This window comes from Polyodon spathula, chromosome 25 (assembly GCF_017654505.1).
Source record: "Polyodon spathula isolate WHYD16114869_AA chromosome 25, ASM1765450v1, whole genome shotgun sequence".
NCBI classification, from domain to species: Eukaryota; Metazoa; Chordata; class Actinopteri; order Acipenseriformes; family Polyodontidae; genus Polyodon; species Polyodon spathula.
Window position 1 is genome coordinate 2,928,151 of NC_054558.1, and position 18,565 is coordinate 2,946,715.

Genomic DNA, 18,565 nt, shown 5'->3' on the forward strand with positions numbered 1-18,565 from the left:
AACGAGATTAAGATTTTAAGACCCCTCTGAAACTGAGCGGCTTCATAACTATGCCGTTTTGTCACTCTCTTGAGTCACGTGCTCTCTTCAAATTATAGTTTCCACCAACGCCTTTAAGCCGTTCTGTCAGATCGCTCACATTCTTTGTCAATGTGATTGTTTTGGAGATTCCTGCTGCTAATTATACACCCGTCTCGAGTCACTGAGACCGTACAGAACCGCGTTGCAGTGCACTGCACCGAGTCACTGAGACCGTACAGAACCGCGTTGCAGTGCACTGCACCGAGTCACTGAGACCGTGTTGCACAGAACCGCGTTGCAGTGCACTGCACCGAGTCACTGAGACCGTCAGAACCGCGTTGCAGTGCACTGCGAGTCACTGAGACCGTACAGAACCGCGTTGCAGTGCACTGCACCGAGTCACTGAGACCGTACAGAACCGCGTTGCAGTGCACTGCACCGAGTCACTGAGACCGTACAGAACCGCGTTGCAGTGCACTGAGAGTCACTGAGACCGTACAGAACCGCGTTGCAGTGCACTGCACCGAATCACTGAGACCGTACAGAACCGCGTTGCAGTGCACTGCACCGAGTCACTGAGACCGTACAGAACCGCGTTGCAGTGCACTGCACCGAGTCACTGAGACCGTACAGAACCGCGTTGCAGTGCACTGCGTCGAGTCACTGAGACCGTACAGAACCGCGTTGCAGTGCACTGCACCGAGTCACTGAGACTGTACAGAACCGCGTTGCAGTGCACTGTGTTGAGTCACTGAGACCGTACAGAACCGCGTTGCAGTGCACTGCACCGAATCACTGAGACTGTACAGAACCGCGTTGCAGTGCACTGTGTTGAGTCACTGAGACTGTACAGAACCGCGTTGCAGTGCACTGTGTTGAGTCACTGAGACCGTACAGAACCGCGTTGCAGTGCACTGCACCGAGTCACTGAGACTGTACAGAACCGCGTTGCAGTGCACTGTGTTGAGTCACTGAGACTGTACAGAACCGCGTTGCAGTGCACTGCACCGAATCACTGAGACCGTACAGAACCGCGTTGCAGTGCACTCTCTCCCGCACTATAATAACCCACATTTAAAGCCAGACCGTCTAAAACATGCCATGCAAGTTTAATATAAGAAGGTAGAGTTTCAGTAGAAACATGCTTTCTAGTGATTCACGCTCTTCTCATTAATAGTCAGGAATGTGCCCGACTCGTTGCCAGGGTGACGGCAGCGCAGCGGGGTGTGTTCCCGGTGCCAAGGACAAGCGGAGCGGAGACAGGGAGAGAGGGCAGACCGGAGCTGGTATAGCTGCATGCAAGGACTCGTGGATTTGTTTACCTCACCTGTGCACAGGCAAAGGGGCGGGGAAGGAGGCGGGGGACTCTGCTTTTAAGCTTCCCTATTGCAGTGAGGCATTAAATGAGTGAGAAGGGCTGAACCCTGTACTGCGCAAACCCGACGCCGAATCCGCACCGCAGGCAGCTCGTCAGCCTCTCCCTATTGGAAACGCTTCAGACGCCTCTTAGGGACGCACCTGATGACTAGCTGATCGGATAAGTTGTCTTGGCGGAGTAACGAAAATACCCGCGGACAAAATAAATAAATACAAATCACAATGAAAAAGCGGAGTTTGAACAAGTTCTTGGGACGGAAGGCGGCTAATTCTTCCCTTTTTAGCCCGCAAAGCAGCAGCGGCACAGGCGGGCTGACCTCGACTAGCACGCCGATCCAGCTGACGGACTGGGGTGAGTCGAGTGCAGCATTGAATTAACGGACTGTACTGGAAACTGCCTGTAACTGAAGAAAATACTACTGCTAATAATAATAATAATAATAATAATAATAATAATGAATGATTGAGATTTATAAACCAATCTCAATTCTCTGTTCGTGCGGTACCGCTCTTTATTGCGTATTGATCTGGCTGTTACTGTATCGTTCGTGTCTTGTCTAGTAGTTGTTTAAAATATTGTAATATTTAAAGTAAAATAACTGGGCATGCAAATAAAGAAGGCTTTTGCGCAATCTCCGACTGAGATATTTAAGGCCGAATATCTCCACAAGCGTCGCCAAACCTCACGTTTATAGCGTGAGAATCCGGACCGGGGTTGAGAGTTTGAACTGACAGAGCAGCCATTCAAATGATATGTTATAGTGCCGTGGATGGCAGCACAATGCCCCTCAATTGCCCCACATACTGTAATTTTCAAACTGGCGACGTTCAAACAGACTTAGTTACCAGTCCAGTTTGTGTAGGGACCTGCATTCTCCCTGAGAATGTCATCGTTGACATCTAAGCTCTGCTGTGGCGCAGATAGGGATACAACACGTGGCAATGGAGAGAGCCTGTGGTTTAAGAGCTGTCTTCACAGTAATATCCATCGTTTCCCTGAACCTGTTCCTCTGGGGTTTCATAGTGAAGCTGTGTGCTTTGCGACCGGGCCTGTATGGCAGGTCTGCACTGCAGTGAGTCTGCATTGCACTGAGCTGACACACCCTGCACCCTGCACACAACAGCAGCAGGGCAGGAACAAGCTCGTTTGTCTAAAAAAACAAAGTGACACATTCCAGGGAGTTTCAATGGACTTTGTTACGTGAAAGACACATGCCTTGCGCAGCTTCTGTGCAATCTCCTAACATTACTCTAACCCAGCCCTCCCTCTCTGACCACGCACAGTCCTTTGATCCAAGGTTTAATACTGTGTGCTGGAGAGATCACAGCTTGAACTGTGCCGCTTTCATTTCTCCCACTCTCTCGCTGTCTTGCAGCCTGTGCAGGTGTGCTGTAAGAGGAGGGGTAACAGCCAGGCTAATTCACTGCGCTGCCGGGCTGAAGCAGCTGCTCCATTAGGACAGAGCTGAGTCCAAGCGCCTTGAGGCAGTTTTTGTGTTGAAGTTCCTTGTGCCGTTCTGCTGTAGTGTATTTTGCAAAGATGCATTATTGTGCGCGGTGACACTTCAGTTTATATGCATGCAAACGAATAACAACACATGTCTTGTTTGCACGTTCATTGGGAAAAACGTACAAGCAGCAGAGGATGCAGCTTGCACAGTTTTGACGAGTGCTGTGCCGATAAACACATGGTGCGCAACTTCAGCACTTCAGTGATCTCTGGAGCCGGCGAGGTTTATTGGACTCAGCGTATTGTGTTTACTGTGCAAACCTGCCAGTGCTGTGCTGTGCATTCTCACTGCAGAATAATAAAACCCTTTGTATCCCCTTATCTGTTATTGCTCGGATTACCCATTTACATTTCTATGGCTGGTTTGTCCAAGCTGTCTTTCTCTCTGTATCGCTGTCTGCGTGTGTCTCTCTCTCTCTTTGTATTGCTGTCTGTGTGTCTTTCTCTCTTTCTCTCTCTCTCTCTGTCTGTCTGTGTGTCTCTTTCTCTCTCTCTCTCTGTATCGCCGTCTGTGTGTCTCGCGCTCTCTCTCTCTCTCTCTCTCTCTCTCTCTCAAAGGAGCCGGGGAGCTCAATAATTTAAGAGTGAGCAGCGCCAGGGGGCTCTGCACCGGCCCTTCTCCTCCAGGGGGCCTGGTTTGAAATCCGGTTCCCAAATGAATCGGCAGACCCTAACTTCCACCTCTTAATTAAACATGTAGAGATCTGTTTATTCCACAGTGGGACCGGTGCCAGTCTGCTCTTTCTGAATAGATCCAGCAGTGATCATGTCAGGGAGTGAATGCACCCCCTCTTTAATTGTTCCTCAAGGTGGCCAGCTGGCACGATCACAGCTTCAAGGGGACGTTGCATTTCACAAACGTCCGTTAATCAATCGCCTTGTTTCAGCCCTCAGGGACAGCGCAGGGCTGTTGGAAATGCAGCGTGTGTTCCCAATCCATTAGAGGTGCAGAATGCAGGCTGTGATGCAGTTAACATGCCTCCTCAAAGATGTTCTTCTCCTTTTAATTTCAGAGAACATGAACGCGGTCGTGTCCTCGGCCTCGTTCCCAGACTCCGGGACAGCGAGTGTGCGAGCCAGGCCCAAGGTGAACCTCTTCCCTCGTTTCACTGTGAGTATAACAGCCTCGCCATTCGTCTGCTGGCTTTCATTCAGCTCAACGTTAGGAGAGATACAGCAGATGTCGCAGTTTGTCCAGAGAGTCAGGTCAACACGCACCGAATCGATACAGCCATATAATAGATGAAAAACAAAACTGTAGCATTTCACTGTTCATTTATATTGAGCCAAGGCGTGTAGCACAGCATTCCCAAGCAAACTGACTTCCCAAAAAACGTGCTACTCTCAATACTTTTTGTAGTTCAGTAGAATTGAACCGAAGTCCTGACCGAGCTCTTTTTAAACAGCAATTCCTTGTTGACTGTTCTTGTGACAGCTAGGCATTGCAGCACAGCAATTCAGGTAAATCATTCATTTGAACCGAAGTGTAACCCTAGAGGAGATGCAGGCTCTGGTAAGGGGAAGTCAGTAGTATCAGAAGAAAGCTGATGAGCGAGGGGAGGCTGTTTCCCTTCAGTGCTTGTCCGGTTCCTAGTTACTGGTTGATCTCAAGACTTTGCGGAGTCGCGTCTCAAAGCATCCCCGTGATTTGGTATCAATGACGTGAGCACCTGCTCCAGACCCTCCCCACGCTGTGTAAGGGAGTGTCCCGGCCCGCTTTCCTAAGCCTGTCTGATAAGAAAGCGGCCAGCAAGGCGTTTCTGTCTTCAGTGTTCATGCCTCTCCCAGCTAATTAGTTAAGCATGCAGGAAATGCTCTGCTCTTGCTCAGCGAAGGCTTGCTTCACTACACGGAGGGATTCTTCACGTGGCCGCTGCGGATCCGAACGTTGTGGCAGAGGCAGCTTTTTCATGATGTTAGATGCTGGATAGCATCAATGCCCCTGCGATAGTATGTTGCTAACGAACGCAGGTCAAAGTTTTAAAGAAAGCAGAGGTGTTCTTAATCCCTTAACTTGATGGCACGCCTCTAGGGACTTTCACCGCTGGGGACCTGGGTTCCAATCAGCCTCAGACCATGAGTGAAAAAAGGTGCAAATTTAACACAATTTTCAGCCCGCTTCGGAAAGGCCCAGGACTGAATGGCAGGCGGTGCGCTCTCAGAGATATGAGGGGTACGGTGGGGTCTGATGACCGCACTGCACCACCCTATCTTCCCCAAGGTTTACTCTAGCTGCCTGGCAGGTTCCATGTATAAGATCCCTGGCAAATCCGTGGCCAACTTACCGAATACAATGTGGTTACACATCCATTGAAATAACATCTGGATCGCATGGGTCCTACAGAATGAAACGTCTGCTTTCTGATCACAAAACCAAACAACAGCTCGCGTTCCAAGAGGCTCCGAGCATTCCTTGACGTGGGTGTCGTGAACTGGGGGGTGTATTTTATTATTCATCTAAATGGTGGCGGATCTTAATAGCGCCACTTTGTTGGTCTCTCCCGAAAGGGGTTACCTCGTTTCCCCAAGTCAAGGTGCTACTGTTTTCTTTGTTCTCAGGGTGCTCCAGAGATCCAAGGGTTTGCCGTTCCCACTCCGACTGTACCTGCTTCCCACAAAGGACCTGCAAGCCCAGCACCAGGTAAAGCTCTCTCTGAATGACGTCCCTCTCTGGAGATTTCTGTGTTTTATTCAGTGCCTTTTTGTGGATACTACAAGACTGTACCTTACCAGTCCAGCTCGTGCAATATCTTAGGGAACTAATATGGTGGAAAAGAGAAATACAAACAAGCCGCACATGGCTAGATTTTGTATAATCTCTTTATTAATTCTTTTTTTTTATATATTTATTAAAATATCAAAGTACATACATTGGAGAAGCGTGATTATGCATGTATCACATTGATTTGTGTGTTGATTGCCGTGTGAAAAGGGTTTACATGCGTGCACTGCAGGTTCAGCTGAAGCCTGCTTGCTGGCTCCTAATCATTGCAGTAATGTGTTTTTGTTATCAGAAAGTCAAACAAGGGGAAAGGAAAGGGGGGACCTGCCTCCCACTGAACTAGTTATACCAGGTGACTCAGTGAATTTAGCCCACAGGTTAATTCTGTTACTGTTTAATGAAACGATCCGATCGCACAGCGCCCAGCCCAGCTGCTGCGTCTAAGTGGTTCTCTTTTAAAATGCATACGTATTTGTTTTAGGTGTTTCTGTGTAATGCATGTGGCGAAGTGAAGGAAGGAGCGTGTGCTTCTAGAGAAGGGTGTGACAGGACTGAAATAACTGGTCGGTACACTTCAGATACCAGCAGTGAAATACCGGGCTTCCTAAAGACTATCCGTTCAAATGCAACCTTGTCCTGCCAGGGCTCTTGCCAGGGAGGGCCCGGTTACAGTAATGTTAGGCGATTGCATAGAAGCTGAGCAACGTTATAAATGCTATCCTGTTCCTGATTATCTGTAAAATGCAATGGCATGTTTTATTTTTGGGGGGAATTAGAGAATTGCACCATTCTTTTATTTTATCCTAATTTCACCAGGAAGGAAATCCCATTAGGTTTTGCAAGGGTGACCTTATTTAAAGTAGAAAGAAAAAAAAAAAATGAGGCTCCTACTAGTAAGAAGTCTGTTTTTTTTTTCTTCTAGAAAATGATGTGAGACTCAATGGAAACTCCGAATGGAACCCATTACTGCACTCTCTGGTTCCCGATTACATGCAGGAGGAAAATATTTACATCCCTCCACCTCCGGCGATGGCTCCCCCTCCTCCTCCACAGTTCGCCCCGCCCCCCCCACCCTTCCAGGCTCCTGCAGTGGCACCTCCCAATCCTCCAAAGACCGCCCCTCCAACGACCCCATCACCGATGCCTCCAAGTTTTCCACCAGCGCCTCCCCCAGTGCAGTCCAGCTACAGTGACACAGGGAAATCCTCAGACAACAACCTCCCTGACCTCCCTGACCTCCCGCGCCCCAAATTTGCTCCTCCCCCGCCCCCTTCACAAAAAGAACCTCTTCAGCAACTGGTCACCCCTTTGCCTCCCCCCACAGCCAAAGCCCTCAAAGTGCCACCCCCCAAGCCCGTCCGATACTCCTCTATGCAACATCTCGATATCGTCTCCCAGCAGTCGGGGCCTGTGGAGATTCAACGTAACCCCCAGAACAAAGCCCGGTTCTCCAGCTTCTTGCCTTCATCCACCGTGGACAGCAAGGCCGACCGGGAGCAGAAGGCAAAGTCCATGGTGATCTTGCAGGATTCAGCCACCGAAGATCTACCCGCCCCAGCAAACGGCAAATACCCTGCCAGGGTGCCAGCCAGCATGCCAGCCAGCGATCCCAAAATGAACTATGGTGTGCCGGTCAAGCCAGCGAGAAAGAACAGCTCAGGGATCCAACTAGCCCAGGAGGTGGAGAGCTTGCAGGACAACGTGCCGCATTCTTACCCCAGTTCCGTGAACAAGCCAAACCCTGCGCTTCCCGCTCCAGTGCTTGCAGACTACAGCAAACCAAGTAATTATTCTCCATCAGATTCACTATCCAGGGATGTCTCACCACCGGCTGAGAAAGGAGAGGTGGATTCCAAACCTGTGTGCAAGGTGGACAGCGAGTCACGGAGCTGGCACGGCAGCTCTGTGCTAATAAGCAGCCCAAACCAGCAGCTGCCACCGGCGCCAAATATTCTTCAGACCAAAGTGTTGCCTTCTCATTCCAAGGAGGAACTGTCCCCCCCGGCACCTGAGAAAAAAGACGGTCCCAAGTCTCCCATGGACCTCCTGCTCGCTGCTAAAAGGAGAGCGGAGAAAGGGCGCAGCCTGCCCAGGCAGAGCAGCCAGAGTAGCATCAACTGCTTTCCAGACTCTTCCACCAGGGAGATGACCTCCGTTCAAATTCATCAGAGCCCGTCCAATCCCAACTCCTTCATCATCACCCCCAGGGCAGACGTGGACGAACGGGAACCACGGATCCCAGGATCCGGAGCCTCTCCGCCAACGCGCTCACGGTGGCAGGACCAGACGGCAGCTGAGGGGTGCCCCAGTAACCCACACGTTCCAGCTGTGGTGTCGCTGAAGCACCAGAAGGGTGTAGAGAGCTCGGAGTTTCTACAGGGAGAGCAGCTGTCCTCCACACCGCTGGTCCAGAACCTCTTGCAGTCCCAAAGAACCGACACCAGAAATAATCTTTCAGCATCGGAGCTCGTCAGGAAACCAGAACCTACCTCCAACTCTAATCTTAAACCCATCTTCAGGAAAGAAGAAAGCGAGGAAGATTTCGGCTTCATCCCACCACCCCCAGAATTTGCTAACACTGATGAAGAGGAGGAAGAAGAACCATCTCCCAACTCGCCCTATAATAAACCAATCTACCAACGGACTGTTAACCCCCCACCCAGTCCCCAAACAAACTGGAGGACTGCTTCCAATGGGACGGACAGAGTCCCAGGTCCCCCTGTTCCGAAAACAAAACCGCAAATGATTCCCGCAGCTCCTCGTCTCCCAACCAGCCCAGCTGACTTGAAACTTACAGAAAGGACTAAACCCAGCTTCACCATGCATCCGTCAAGCAGCCCAAAGCCAGCCCCCACTCTTGCATCCGTCACTCTCCAAAGTATCCTGCAGAAAAAGATGCTGGAAATGGATTTAAAGCAAAAATTCACCCCAGCAGAGAGGGACAACAACACATGGTCAACCGACCAACCTGCAGAGCCTCGGATCAGCACAGTGAAGCCAGGCTTTCAGCCGGCCAGGAGCAACACTGGGGGGTCCAACTTGCAGCCCGATGAGGTGAAAAAAAACATGATGAACGAACTGAAAACCCAAGTGAAGAAAAAGTCTCCCGAGGCACCAGCACTGGCTAGCAAGGTCGTTAAAAGGTAAGGTACCAGTCCGGTTTAATTTTTAGATTTGTGTGGTCGGAAATACACAGCAGTATCATTCAAGGTGTGTCCAAAAACACATTTCAAAGTTTGTCGGTCACTGCTTTCGTCTCTCAAGGAGCCCTGCCCAGCGTAGTTATGGAGAGAAATGCAGATAGTGAAAAAATATTAACGTTGGCTGTCCTAAAGAGTTTGAGAATGTTTTGCATCATTTCTATAGACATCCTGGCACAGGGTCTCCAAGAAAGGTCAAAGCCAGCAAGAGACCAACTCCACTGTCTCACAGGCCATTGATTAAGGGTAGTTTCAGGACTGCCCACTTGTCCACTATTTCCAAGCCAACAAATCTAATAGAAGACAAAAACACACACACACACACACACACACACACACACTTTACTGTTTGAGCTCCAGAAATCCTGCGTATTTCCTTTGTCATAAAAACGTAAGGGCAGGGTGAATAAAGGTTTAAGAAATCATTGATTAAATGACTTGTGACTTTTTCAACGTCACTGTTAAAACACACCAGCCTCAGATATTGTAAGAATGCAGAATGCATACCTGCCTGCTTGTGCGAAGCTCGCACAGAAATTCACAGCAGTGTCACTCGAAGCTCTCCGCTTCGCAGGAGAACGACTTCTTGGTGTCGCTCTTGAAGGAATGCATTGTTCTTGTGGGAGGCGTTCACAGCGACTGCATTTGGGTTAGAGTTGCAAGACTGGTTTCACACTCTCGGGTGAGCACTAATCTTGGACTGTCTCGCGTTGCCTTACAGAAGGAACTGCAAGATTAACGGTAATCAGGGGGCTGCTAATCCAACAGATTCATAATACCTACCCGCTCAACTCCAGATCCTGGTGCTTGTAACCAGTCCAGGTGTCCCCTCCCCCAAAAAAACAGTGTTTTTATTCTGATTACAAAAGAATGCATTTTTAAGTGAGTTTGTCTTTATATCAATGAATGAAGTCAGTCAAATCCAGGTAAATAGTATGTAATTGTTCTTATTTCTCCCCCCCCCCAGCAGTTCCCCGCAGAACAGTTCTAAGCAGTCACACGGCATGACGTTCACCGTGCGACCCGGAACCAAGCAACCAATCACGCTGCTGCGTCAAGGACAGCCATGTTAACAGGGGGAAGCAAACCAAGCCTCCTCGTCTGGCACAAGCCAGACTCACTGGGACTTCCATGGCAAAGACTCTTACCTTTGGAGTTCTGTCTCAGGATTACAAAACAGTGCGATTGTACAGAACTGTATATAACCAGCGTTCAAAACACAGGGCTGTGCAGAGGGCTGAGGAAGTTAACTTTTGCTGATGATGTACAGAAACCTAAAAAGCACTTCATCTCGGCTGACAGAAAACGTTTTACCATTGTTTTCTACTCCCACATATCCATTCATGTACAGGGTGATTATAAAGCCAGTTAGACACTTTGCATTGCTCTGTCTGGGAGGGGGAGTTCCAGAAGCACAGTATGCAAGCGCTAAAGGCGTGCATTTAATCCTCATGTGGATATCATGCTGTCACGACTGTAAGGGAGCAATTGCCCATGTGGAAGCTGCTTCAGTAAAAATGCAATCAGATTTCACAATGTGTCAAACAGGATGAAAGACCCGCCCCTTTTAAAATGCCACGTTAAACATTGACAAAGCCTGGTCATGAAACCCAGTTACGGCAGCACCAGCCTCTGAGGTGATTGGGAGCGGTCTGAACCGGCAACACACTTTTGCAGCGCAGCGTTGATTTCTAATAGTTTTGTTTCTTAGTGCCTGATATGTAACAGTATAGAGGCTAAGCTCTTATCAGCGTGCCCAGGGCCAGACGTTAAGTTTTGGTCAAAAATGAGGAAGATAACACTGTCACTTTGTTCTGAAACAAGAACAAATGTTAGTTTCTGCTTGCTGATTATTGTATTGTGTTTGAGGGAATGGGGAAAGCATGTACATTGTATAGACGTCTTATTTAACGTTTTCTCAATTATGAAGGCATATTTAATAAAGGTCACGTCAGGATTGTTTCTCCAGCCTCTTCCCCCAGGTGTCTTGTTTTCACTGATGCACACAATGCCTTGACATTTTAAATAGGATTTGCTTGGTTACATATTTAAAGAGAGAGGAGAGTCCAGCCTTAACTGAGCCAAACAGATCGTGAATGTAAACTGAAGAGACAAGAGCCAGGCGAGACTTTTTGGAAACGAAGTAAACGTTACTCAAAGTCTACTGTTCACAGCCCCTGCTGACTGAGCGTGCAGCCGTGTGCCAAGATTGTAAAGAGCGCGGCCACCAGTTCACAGTAACCCTGTGTGAAATCCTTGGAGAGCACACTCTCTATTCATGGTACACAGTGGCTGTGTACAGTGCCCCCCTCGCCACTCTGTCACACACACTACAATGAGGAATACGGAGGGTAGCTTTACACTACGAGAGTCTGCACGTGACAGCCAAACATGAACGGCTTCTCAACTTATCCTACTTTGCATTCAAACTGTGAAATGCACCCATCATAAACACTTCGGCTCTGGCCGTCACTTTCAGGCAAAACCCCCACCTTGCAGATCCTTGGGTTGCCCTCTCCCTTGTTAACCCGGCCTAATCGTGAATAAAGAGGGCAGCGCTGGACTGTCATTTCTCTTTTATTTATTGAAATGTAACCCTAGCAGAGCGAGTTTGCAGTCGTGCTCCGGCGCTGGTCTGGTGTCTCGTCCCCCTCCCTACACGCCCGCCTGGCACACTGTGTGGTGAATGACCTGGTGATCCCAGCTCACTGTGGTGAGGGTGGAGCTGGTGACGGGGGACCAGCACACGCCACGCACAAAATCTTGATGTGTCCTGTCCCTGAACCTGAAAGAAAAACGACACTTTACTGACAGAACCCAAGCCACCACAGTCAGTGTCACCCGGACACAAACTAAAACAAATCACGCCTTTAAAAAGACTTTTAAAATGTACGCAATTAAAACAAGCTAAAAACGGTACATGTATATAAACACGTCTCAGATAAAAACAGTGAAACTCAGACAGTGTGAGCACGAGACAAACAAAATCTAAAAAGATCTCCATAGTTGCACAGCAAAATCAGATAAGCAGCTCCTGTTGATAAAGAAACAAAAAGGGTGACGCACCTTGACAGTATCCCCAACTGAGAATAATACTGAAATACATTCCTTTCATTTAAATACACAAACACACAATCCTCCTGGTCACCTGCACACCCAGCCTTGTCTCTGGTGTTCCCAGCGTTGCACCAGCCCCTGTTCCCCAGTGCAACACGGAGCCTGGTCAGCGGAACACCCTGTTGATGCTGGCTGACTGCCAGGGGGAAGGAAAGGTAATACTACACTTACACTTCTGACAGCTGAGGATCCAAAACTACAACAGAGCAGTCATTGCTGATAGAAGAGAGCAGGGGAGTGCTGTGAATGCAAGACACACAAAAAGAAAGAACAAAACACTGTTAGACATTCTATACACAAGAACACAATGGGGCTCAAATGCCGGGGTGTTACTTTACATAGAAATAAACAAAAGGAAAATGATACTCAAATAACATTAGTGCTAGAATCAGATTTAAAAATACAAAACAATTATCCTTTGGAAACAAATCTGGACTGTGTTACAACAGAGTGCTTTTTTTTGGTTTATGTAAATATATTCAATGCACAAGTGGCATCTAGTGGCCCCCAGGCACACTGCAAGCAGAACACACCCATGTTGTTTCTGCAACACATCAGAACTGCATTCGCCTGCATTAACAGGAGTTTACAGTAACAAACGCTAAGTAATCTACAGGAAACAGCAGCTTCTAAAATGTTCAACCACTGACTTCTCAAACCACCATAAAAAAATCAAAAGACTGTTCTGCTAAAGTCTTTGCAGTAAGATCTCCTCACCTGTGTGCTGAGAAGGCCAGTCCGGTCACACTGCGAGTGTGTGGCTTCAGCGTCTGCAAGCTGTCGGGCTTCTGCAAGTCTCTCAGAGAAACTTTCCCGGTTTCATCCCCTGCAGAGCAAAGCAAAAACCGGGTCACCTACTTTGACTGGAGCCCCCCGACAGTGCGGTTTCAGAGTCACACCTACTGTGACTGGAGCCCCCGACAGTGCGGTTTCAGAGTCACACCTACTTTGACTGGAGCCCCCCACAGTGCGGTTTCAGAGTCACGCGGCTGCCTCGTGCAGCTCTGAACTCTCCTAGAGCTGGGGGTGGCGTGCGTTGTACATTTCCAATTCCACATGTTTGTGCTGACAGATGAATCGTTCTGATCGTTGGTGCTGCACGAACAGATCGTTCGAATTGAGCTCTCCACAGACGAGGGGCGTTGGTATTGGATCGGGCCAGTTTACCGTTCAAAGTGAAACCACCGAAGAAACAGCTGCTTGGGTTCGGGACAGGAGCGTTGCTTTTCTGAAGACTGTGGAGAACAGCGATCCGCACAAACCCAAGCGGACGTTTCTTCCAGCGTTTCACCTGGGTTGGTAAATTAACCCGATCAACACCAGCGACCCTCGCCTTGATCCAAAGCATCGTTTTGTGCAGCTCAACCAATCACAGCACAGGATTCTTCCAGGACGGTCAAAGAGAGGTGAATCAAGTGGAAAGAATGAAGATCACAGGAACTGGAATGCTGCCTCTGTAACATCGCTGCTTCCTTACCGTACGCAAAGAGACCGCTCTGCTGCGGGTGCCATGCGATTGAGGTAGGGATGCACTGGGAGGGGCCAGTATCTACAACACAAAGGGGATAAAAAGAAGTCACTTCAGAAACCGTTTATCTTGACAAACAGCATCCCAGTACAGTAATTAGCATCCACTGCGCATCCAGGGGCTCCACACCCTGTGGGGCTGGTCACCTTGCATTTGTGTAAGGACAGAGCTGTCTGATGCCAGCGGGCGAGAGGCGAATAGAAACTCTAGAACCACACCTGCAGAAAGCTCTTTTGCAAAGTGGCTAACACCCAGCCTTTGCCCCGTTACATACAGTTCGGTCCGGACTAATCGGAAATGAATCCCCAACTGGTAACTGCAAAGCACCGTGGAAGCAGATTCCCTCGCGCAGAAATGATCACCCAATCATGCAGTGACCGATTTACACACTACAGGGCTGTGCACCGGCTTGCTTCAGCTAGCCAGGCAGGGGAGGAGCCCACTGCAACACTGTGAGAGACGCAGCAGAGCACACTGATCTGCAGAGGACTGCCCACGTACCGATTCGGGAGGCTGGTTTGGGCTTCCTCTTGTCCCAGAGCAGTAGCCTGCCATCCTGGAGGGGGGAGGTGGGCGAGAAAGAAGACGCTGGTTAACATCACTGTAATTTCCCCTTCCAGCAGCACATCGGATAGGTAAGACTCAGCAGGTGCTTTATGCCTGCCTGGTATATCTGAAGCACAAACTGTGCTAGTAAGAACTGCTAAGAAAATTAACACATGAAATACACTAGGGGTCCAAGCTTGATACAGGGTCACCTGTCTAAACAAAGAGGGAGAATAAATGCATCATCACACCCAGGCTATAGAATATGACAGATGGAAGTATAGATACATGGGTACTGATGTGTGAACATGTATATGCATTTATATAATCTAAGTAAATTACATGGACACGTATGCATATGCATATATATTATATATATATATAAACTGATGTTATTCTTCATAATATGTTACTTGACATTTGTACATTAAATGAATATTTTACTGGAAAAAAAAAACACACACACACACAGACAATATCTGCCAATCAACAGAGCCGTGTTCCGATGGAATGCTGCAGAGTGTCCCTTTCGATTCTAGAACACTGCGGTCTCGCAGACTCCTAGAACCGCCCCAGCACCAGCACCAGCACCAGCGCCTGAACCCTCTGCTGGACGAACAATGCACCAGGGTCAGTTAATAATCACTGCGTGACGTACAATCGACACGGGCGCCACTCCAGGGAGCAGCGAGAGAGCAGACGACTGCAGCCTGAAACGCCACGCAGAGACGCAGTGTAGGGGTTTACCTGCCCGCTGGACAGGAACAGGGACTCGTCACTGGGGTTCGAGGACACACACATCACTGGACCGGAATGAGCTGGGAAAGTCAAGATTGACGGGATTAACTGACTGCAAGGAGCTACCATTTGATCACAACAATGACCAAGTAAATTTTTAAATGAACTTCAACACCACATTCCTTTATAAACACATAAATAAAAAATGAAGCTTGCATCTCACCATTGTATGTGTTTAGTACCGTCTCTTGTGTCAGATCCCAAACTTTCACACTAAGAAATAAAAAAGGGTTGCAGTTTTATTAATTCGCACCGTGGATCAATCCGTCTCTACAATGCAGTGCGCATCTCTTTACAGCGCTACTCGCACACAGGGTGCGGGGCAATTCCTGCTTCCAGATCCCCTTTTAAAACCAATTCGCAATTCCAATCAGACACTCCTGAGCTTGTTACTGGGGCTGATCAAGCTTGCAGGAAGATCTGGAATGGGTAACACTGCTATGCAATGGGAGTCTTATTTCCACCCCCTGTAACTGATGGGATTTCCACTTTGCTGGGTGAGACAGAGCAGAAGAGACAAGCTGCACTAACCGGCAGTCCAGGCTGCCGCTGACAGCGTGCTCCCCCCCGGCCTGCGGGCTCACTGTGGTCACGACGTCATCGTGCTCGTATTTACAGAACCGGCTGACGATCAGCGTCTCGTCCTCTGCCAGCTCCCACAGCTCCACCGCACCTGCAGCGACGAGAGGAAGCAAAGCCTCAGACACCCAGCAGAGCCCAGGGTTCAACCCTGACACTAGGGGGGATCAAAATGAGCAGGGAGCAGCGATCAGACCTTTGATAAACCGACCTCTGCATCGACTGCCTGCCTCACAGCATGAACCATCCACAGGGTTACTATTAGGAGGAGATTACATCAACTCCTGCCTACTGATCATCTCAATATTATACCCAGCTGAGGGTGCTTCTGCAGAGATGGGAAGAGGAATTCCATTGCAATGCAGCTGCACCCACTCCAGGAGTGTCCCAGTAAAACCAGGAGCGGATCAAACTGCTAAGCAATGCCAGTCGTATACCCATGCCAGGTCCTGCTGCCCCAGACTGGGTGCAGCAGGACTCGTGAGAGATTCTAACCCTGGGTTTCTAAAGAACAAGCACTTGATCAGAAACTGAAAATGAAGGTTTTGATCCAGTAGATGTTCCAATACAAAGTGGTATTTTCAGTGACATTAAAAAAAACAAAACAGTTACAGATTTCAACCACCTAAAATTAAAACTTAAACTACACTATGTGACAATTAAAAAAAAAAAAAAAAGATTTTGGGTCCTTAAAACCCCACTAAGCCTACGCTGTTTAGAAAAAAATAAAAGCAGCGACCACTCACCTGAATCGGACGCGACCAGGATGCCTCGCTCCGACACCCACTTTGCATCAGCCACCCCCGCCTCCGTCTGCACCCCCGCACTGCAGAACCCCTCGTTGGGGGCCGTCTTGGGGTCCTTGAACACCCAGATGGAACCCTGCCAGCAGCGGCCGGCCAGGCTGGACGCCCCGAGCAACAGCGCCCCGTCTGGAATGGGAACGAACAACAAAACCCTGCTGGGGAATTACACAGCGCTGCACCACTGACATGGAATGGCCAGCTACCACAGAGGTGTTGACCCAAGTATTGTTTCGCTGTGTTTCTTGCAGCAGTTCTGTGCATTTGCCTCAGTTTTGCCAGGTTTGTCATGTTAAATGTGCTTTAGCACACCTCACTGGTCTTTGCAATGCTTACCTATTCTTCTGCTGGGTTTTCTTACACGGTGCTGTTTTTACTATGGAACAGCACGGATTAGTGCAGCTGCCTCACAGCTCACGTTTATCAAGTAGCTGCTGTTTAAACCACACGCTAGCTTGAGGCAGCGCAGAACCGCGTCTCTCAGAAAGGGCAACAAGGTCCAGTTTTGAGTCAAATATACTTCAAGGGAATCGATAATTACTTTGAAATGCTTTTCCTTTATTCTCTGCTCTAAGGGGGTAGTTGGGATTAGGGACTCAACTCGCTCTTCCCCCGATAGCCAATCGGTGCGCTAATGCTAGTGCTTGCAGCAGTAGGGTGTTATAAACATTATTTCTGATTGTTTTACGTGCGGCATTACGTTCAACAGGCGGCTTCGCTACAGACGCGCTTCGTGCATTGCAGCTTATCATAAAAACAACAATGAATTTATAACAGAGGTTGGTAACGTTGTCAGAATACACGAATGCAATTTGGTGTTTAATGAACACATCAATACTGAAGTCAAGGTGCAGCATATATACATACAAACATATTCATACATGCATCGCCAATGAAGACCGTGCAGTAATATTTACAGGCCACCCCACTGGTCCCAGTGAACAGGAACCCGAGACTACCTGCTCTGTACTGGGCCGAATCCAAGTGCTTCTCCATGCAAGCCGGGGCGTTGGGAGGGATGCTCCATCGATTTTCCTTAATCATACCAGCGCTGTCCTTCGTTCCCTGCTTTTCTCTGTAATAACTAGCCCGAGGCGCTGTCCGGTGGTGCTGCTGTCGCCCCCAGTCTCCTCGGCTGTCCCCGGTGCTGCTCGCTGCTCTGCTCGCTGCTCTGCCCGCACTGTCCGCTCTGCAGCCGCGGCTCAATGAAGCAGCCGCCACGTGCTTCCGCTTCCCAATCCCCTCCCAGCTCTCGCGGGGCTACAGCGTGCGCTTCGCTGTTACCTGGCAACGCGCTTTATAAAAAACAAAACAAACAAACAATAAAAAAAAAAAAAAAAAACATTTCGACATTTTTTGATAGAAGCGTCAAAATTAAAATTTGGGGGAATGATTGTAGCTTGCCGGTCATAATGAAAACAGTGGACGCGAGGAGATCATCTGCCAAGCGCACAGTAGTAGTTAGTTAGTTTGTAACGCATTATTTTTTTTTTTAATGAACAAAAAAAAAAAACGAAACGGATGCAGCAATTTCTTTAAATATGTCTTTGTATAACAGATTTTCTATACGCAGGTAAGTAGTTCACTGCTTTACATTCAGGATTTCAAACGCAGTTCCCGTGTTGCCTTGTTTAAACCGGCCACCAGAGGGCGCCGGAGATTGGCAGCCGTTCTACTCTGCGCCTTGCTGCTGCAGGACTTCGCTTCCACTCGACCAGGCTTCAGCTGCTGAGGTAATACTGGGACTGTGCAAACAAACAGGACCTTGAACACAGTCTGCAGTCTAACAAAAACAAAACGCTGCGAAGAAACTAAACGCGACCCTGCACCTTTCCTTTTCCAATCAGTTGTTTCAGCCGGTCCCTTCATTGTCTTTTGGTGGTTAACTCAACACAATTACCGACACACGTTTTCAGCTCGGCTTATTATGACGAATTCACTTTAGTGTTAAAAATTCACTGGGCCGAAGTTTCCATCAAAGCCATGATTTATTTATTTATTTATTGGAATGGCTGCTGTAGGATAACTAATATATAACTCTGCTACATTAAAATTACTAGTAGCAATAAATGTAGTCGCAGTTTGCACTAGTGTGAAATACAAAGCCATGTCAAAGCACCCTTATCCTAGCTATTCTTACACAATTCAGGCCACCGATCTATTCCAGAAATTAAAACAAATAAAATAAAATAAATCTTTGGGCTTACAGCCCCTCGGAGCTCGGGGATTGGCTGGTGCAATCGTCCTCCTACACGGAAGGGTTCTCTGAGTGCTCCCCAGCCGCGGTTCAGCTTGCTGGCATAGGCTCCCTGTGTTACAGGAGTGCAGAGAGTGACCTGTGTCTGGCAGAGCCCAGTGCGGCGA

At 48.6% G+C, this 18,565-nt stretch overlaps 2 protein-coding genes across 3 annotated transcripts; one reads left to right on the top strand and one right to left on the bottom strand.

The window, feature by feature from the left end:
* The first annotated feature begins 1,358 nt into the window (after positions 1-1,358).
* Positions 1,359-11,290, top strand: LOC121299837 (uncharacterized protein C6orf132 homolog). Of its 2 annotated transcripts, none has more exons than XM_041227969.1 (5): positions 1,359-1,750; positions 3,922-4,019; positions 5,468-5,549; positions 6,553-8,773; positions 9,798-11,290. In XM_041227969.1, exons 1-5 carry the CDS (start codon positions 1,621-1,623, stop codon positions 9,901-9,903), a joined length of 2,637 nt encoding a protein of 878 aa, XP_041083903.1. In that variant the 5' UTR covers positions 1,359-1,620; the 3' UTR covers positions 9,904-11,290. The 2 variants fall into 2 exon arrangements, with proteins under 2 accessions (XP_041083903.1, XP_041083904.1); XM_041227970.1 differs by having other exon boundaries at positions 1,360-1,750; positions 9,801-11,290.
* Positions 11,291-11,389: 99 nt separating this feature from the next.
* Positions 11,390-17,429, bottom strand: LOC121299838 (methylosome protein 50-like). Its single transcript, XM_041227971.1, has 10 exons — positions 17,161-17,429; positions 16,145-16,330; positions 15,351-15,492; positions 14,983-15,032; positions 14,769-14,839; positions 13,977-14,031; positions 13,425-13,496; positions 12,665-12,773; positions 12,119-12,187; positions 11,390-11,615 (listed from the first exon to the last, which is right to left on the bottom strand). The coding sequence occupies exons 1-10, from the start codon at positions 17,243-17,245 to the stop codon at positions 11,486-11,488; spliced, it is 969 nt and encodes a 322-aa protein (XP_041083905.1). The 5' UTR covers positions 17,246-17,429; the 3' UTR covers positions 11,390-11,485.
* Positions 17,430-18,565: the final 1,136 nt, after the last annotated feature.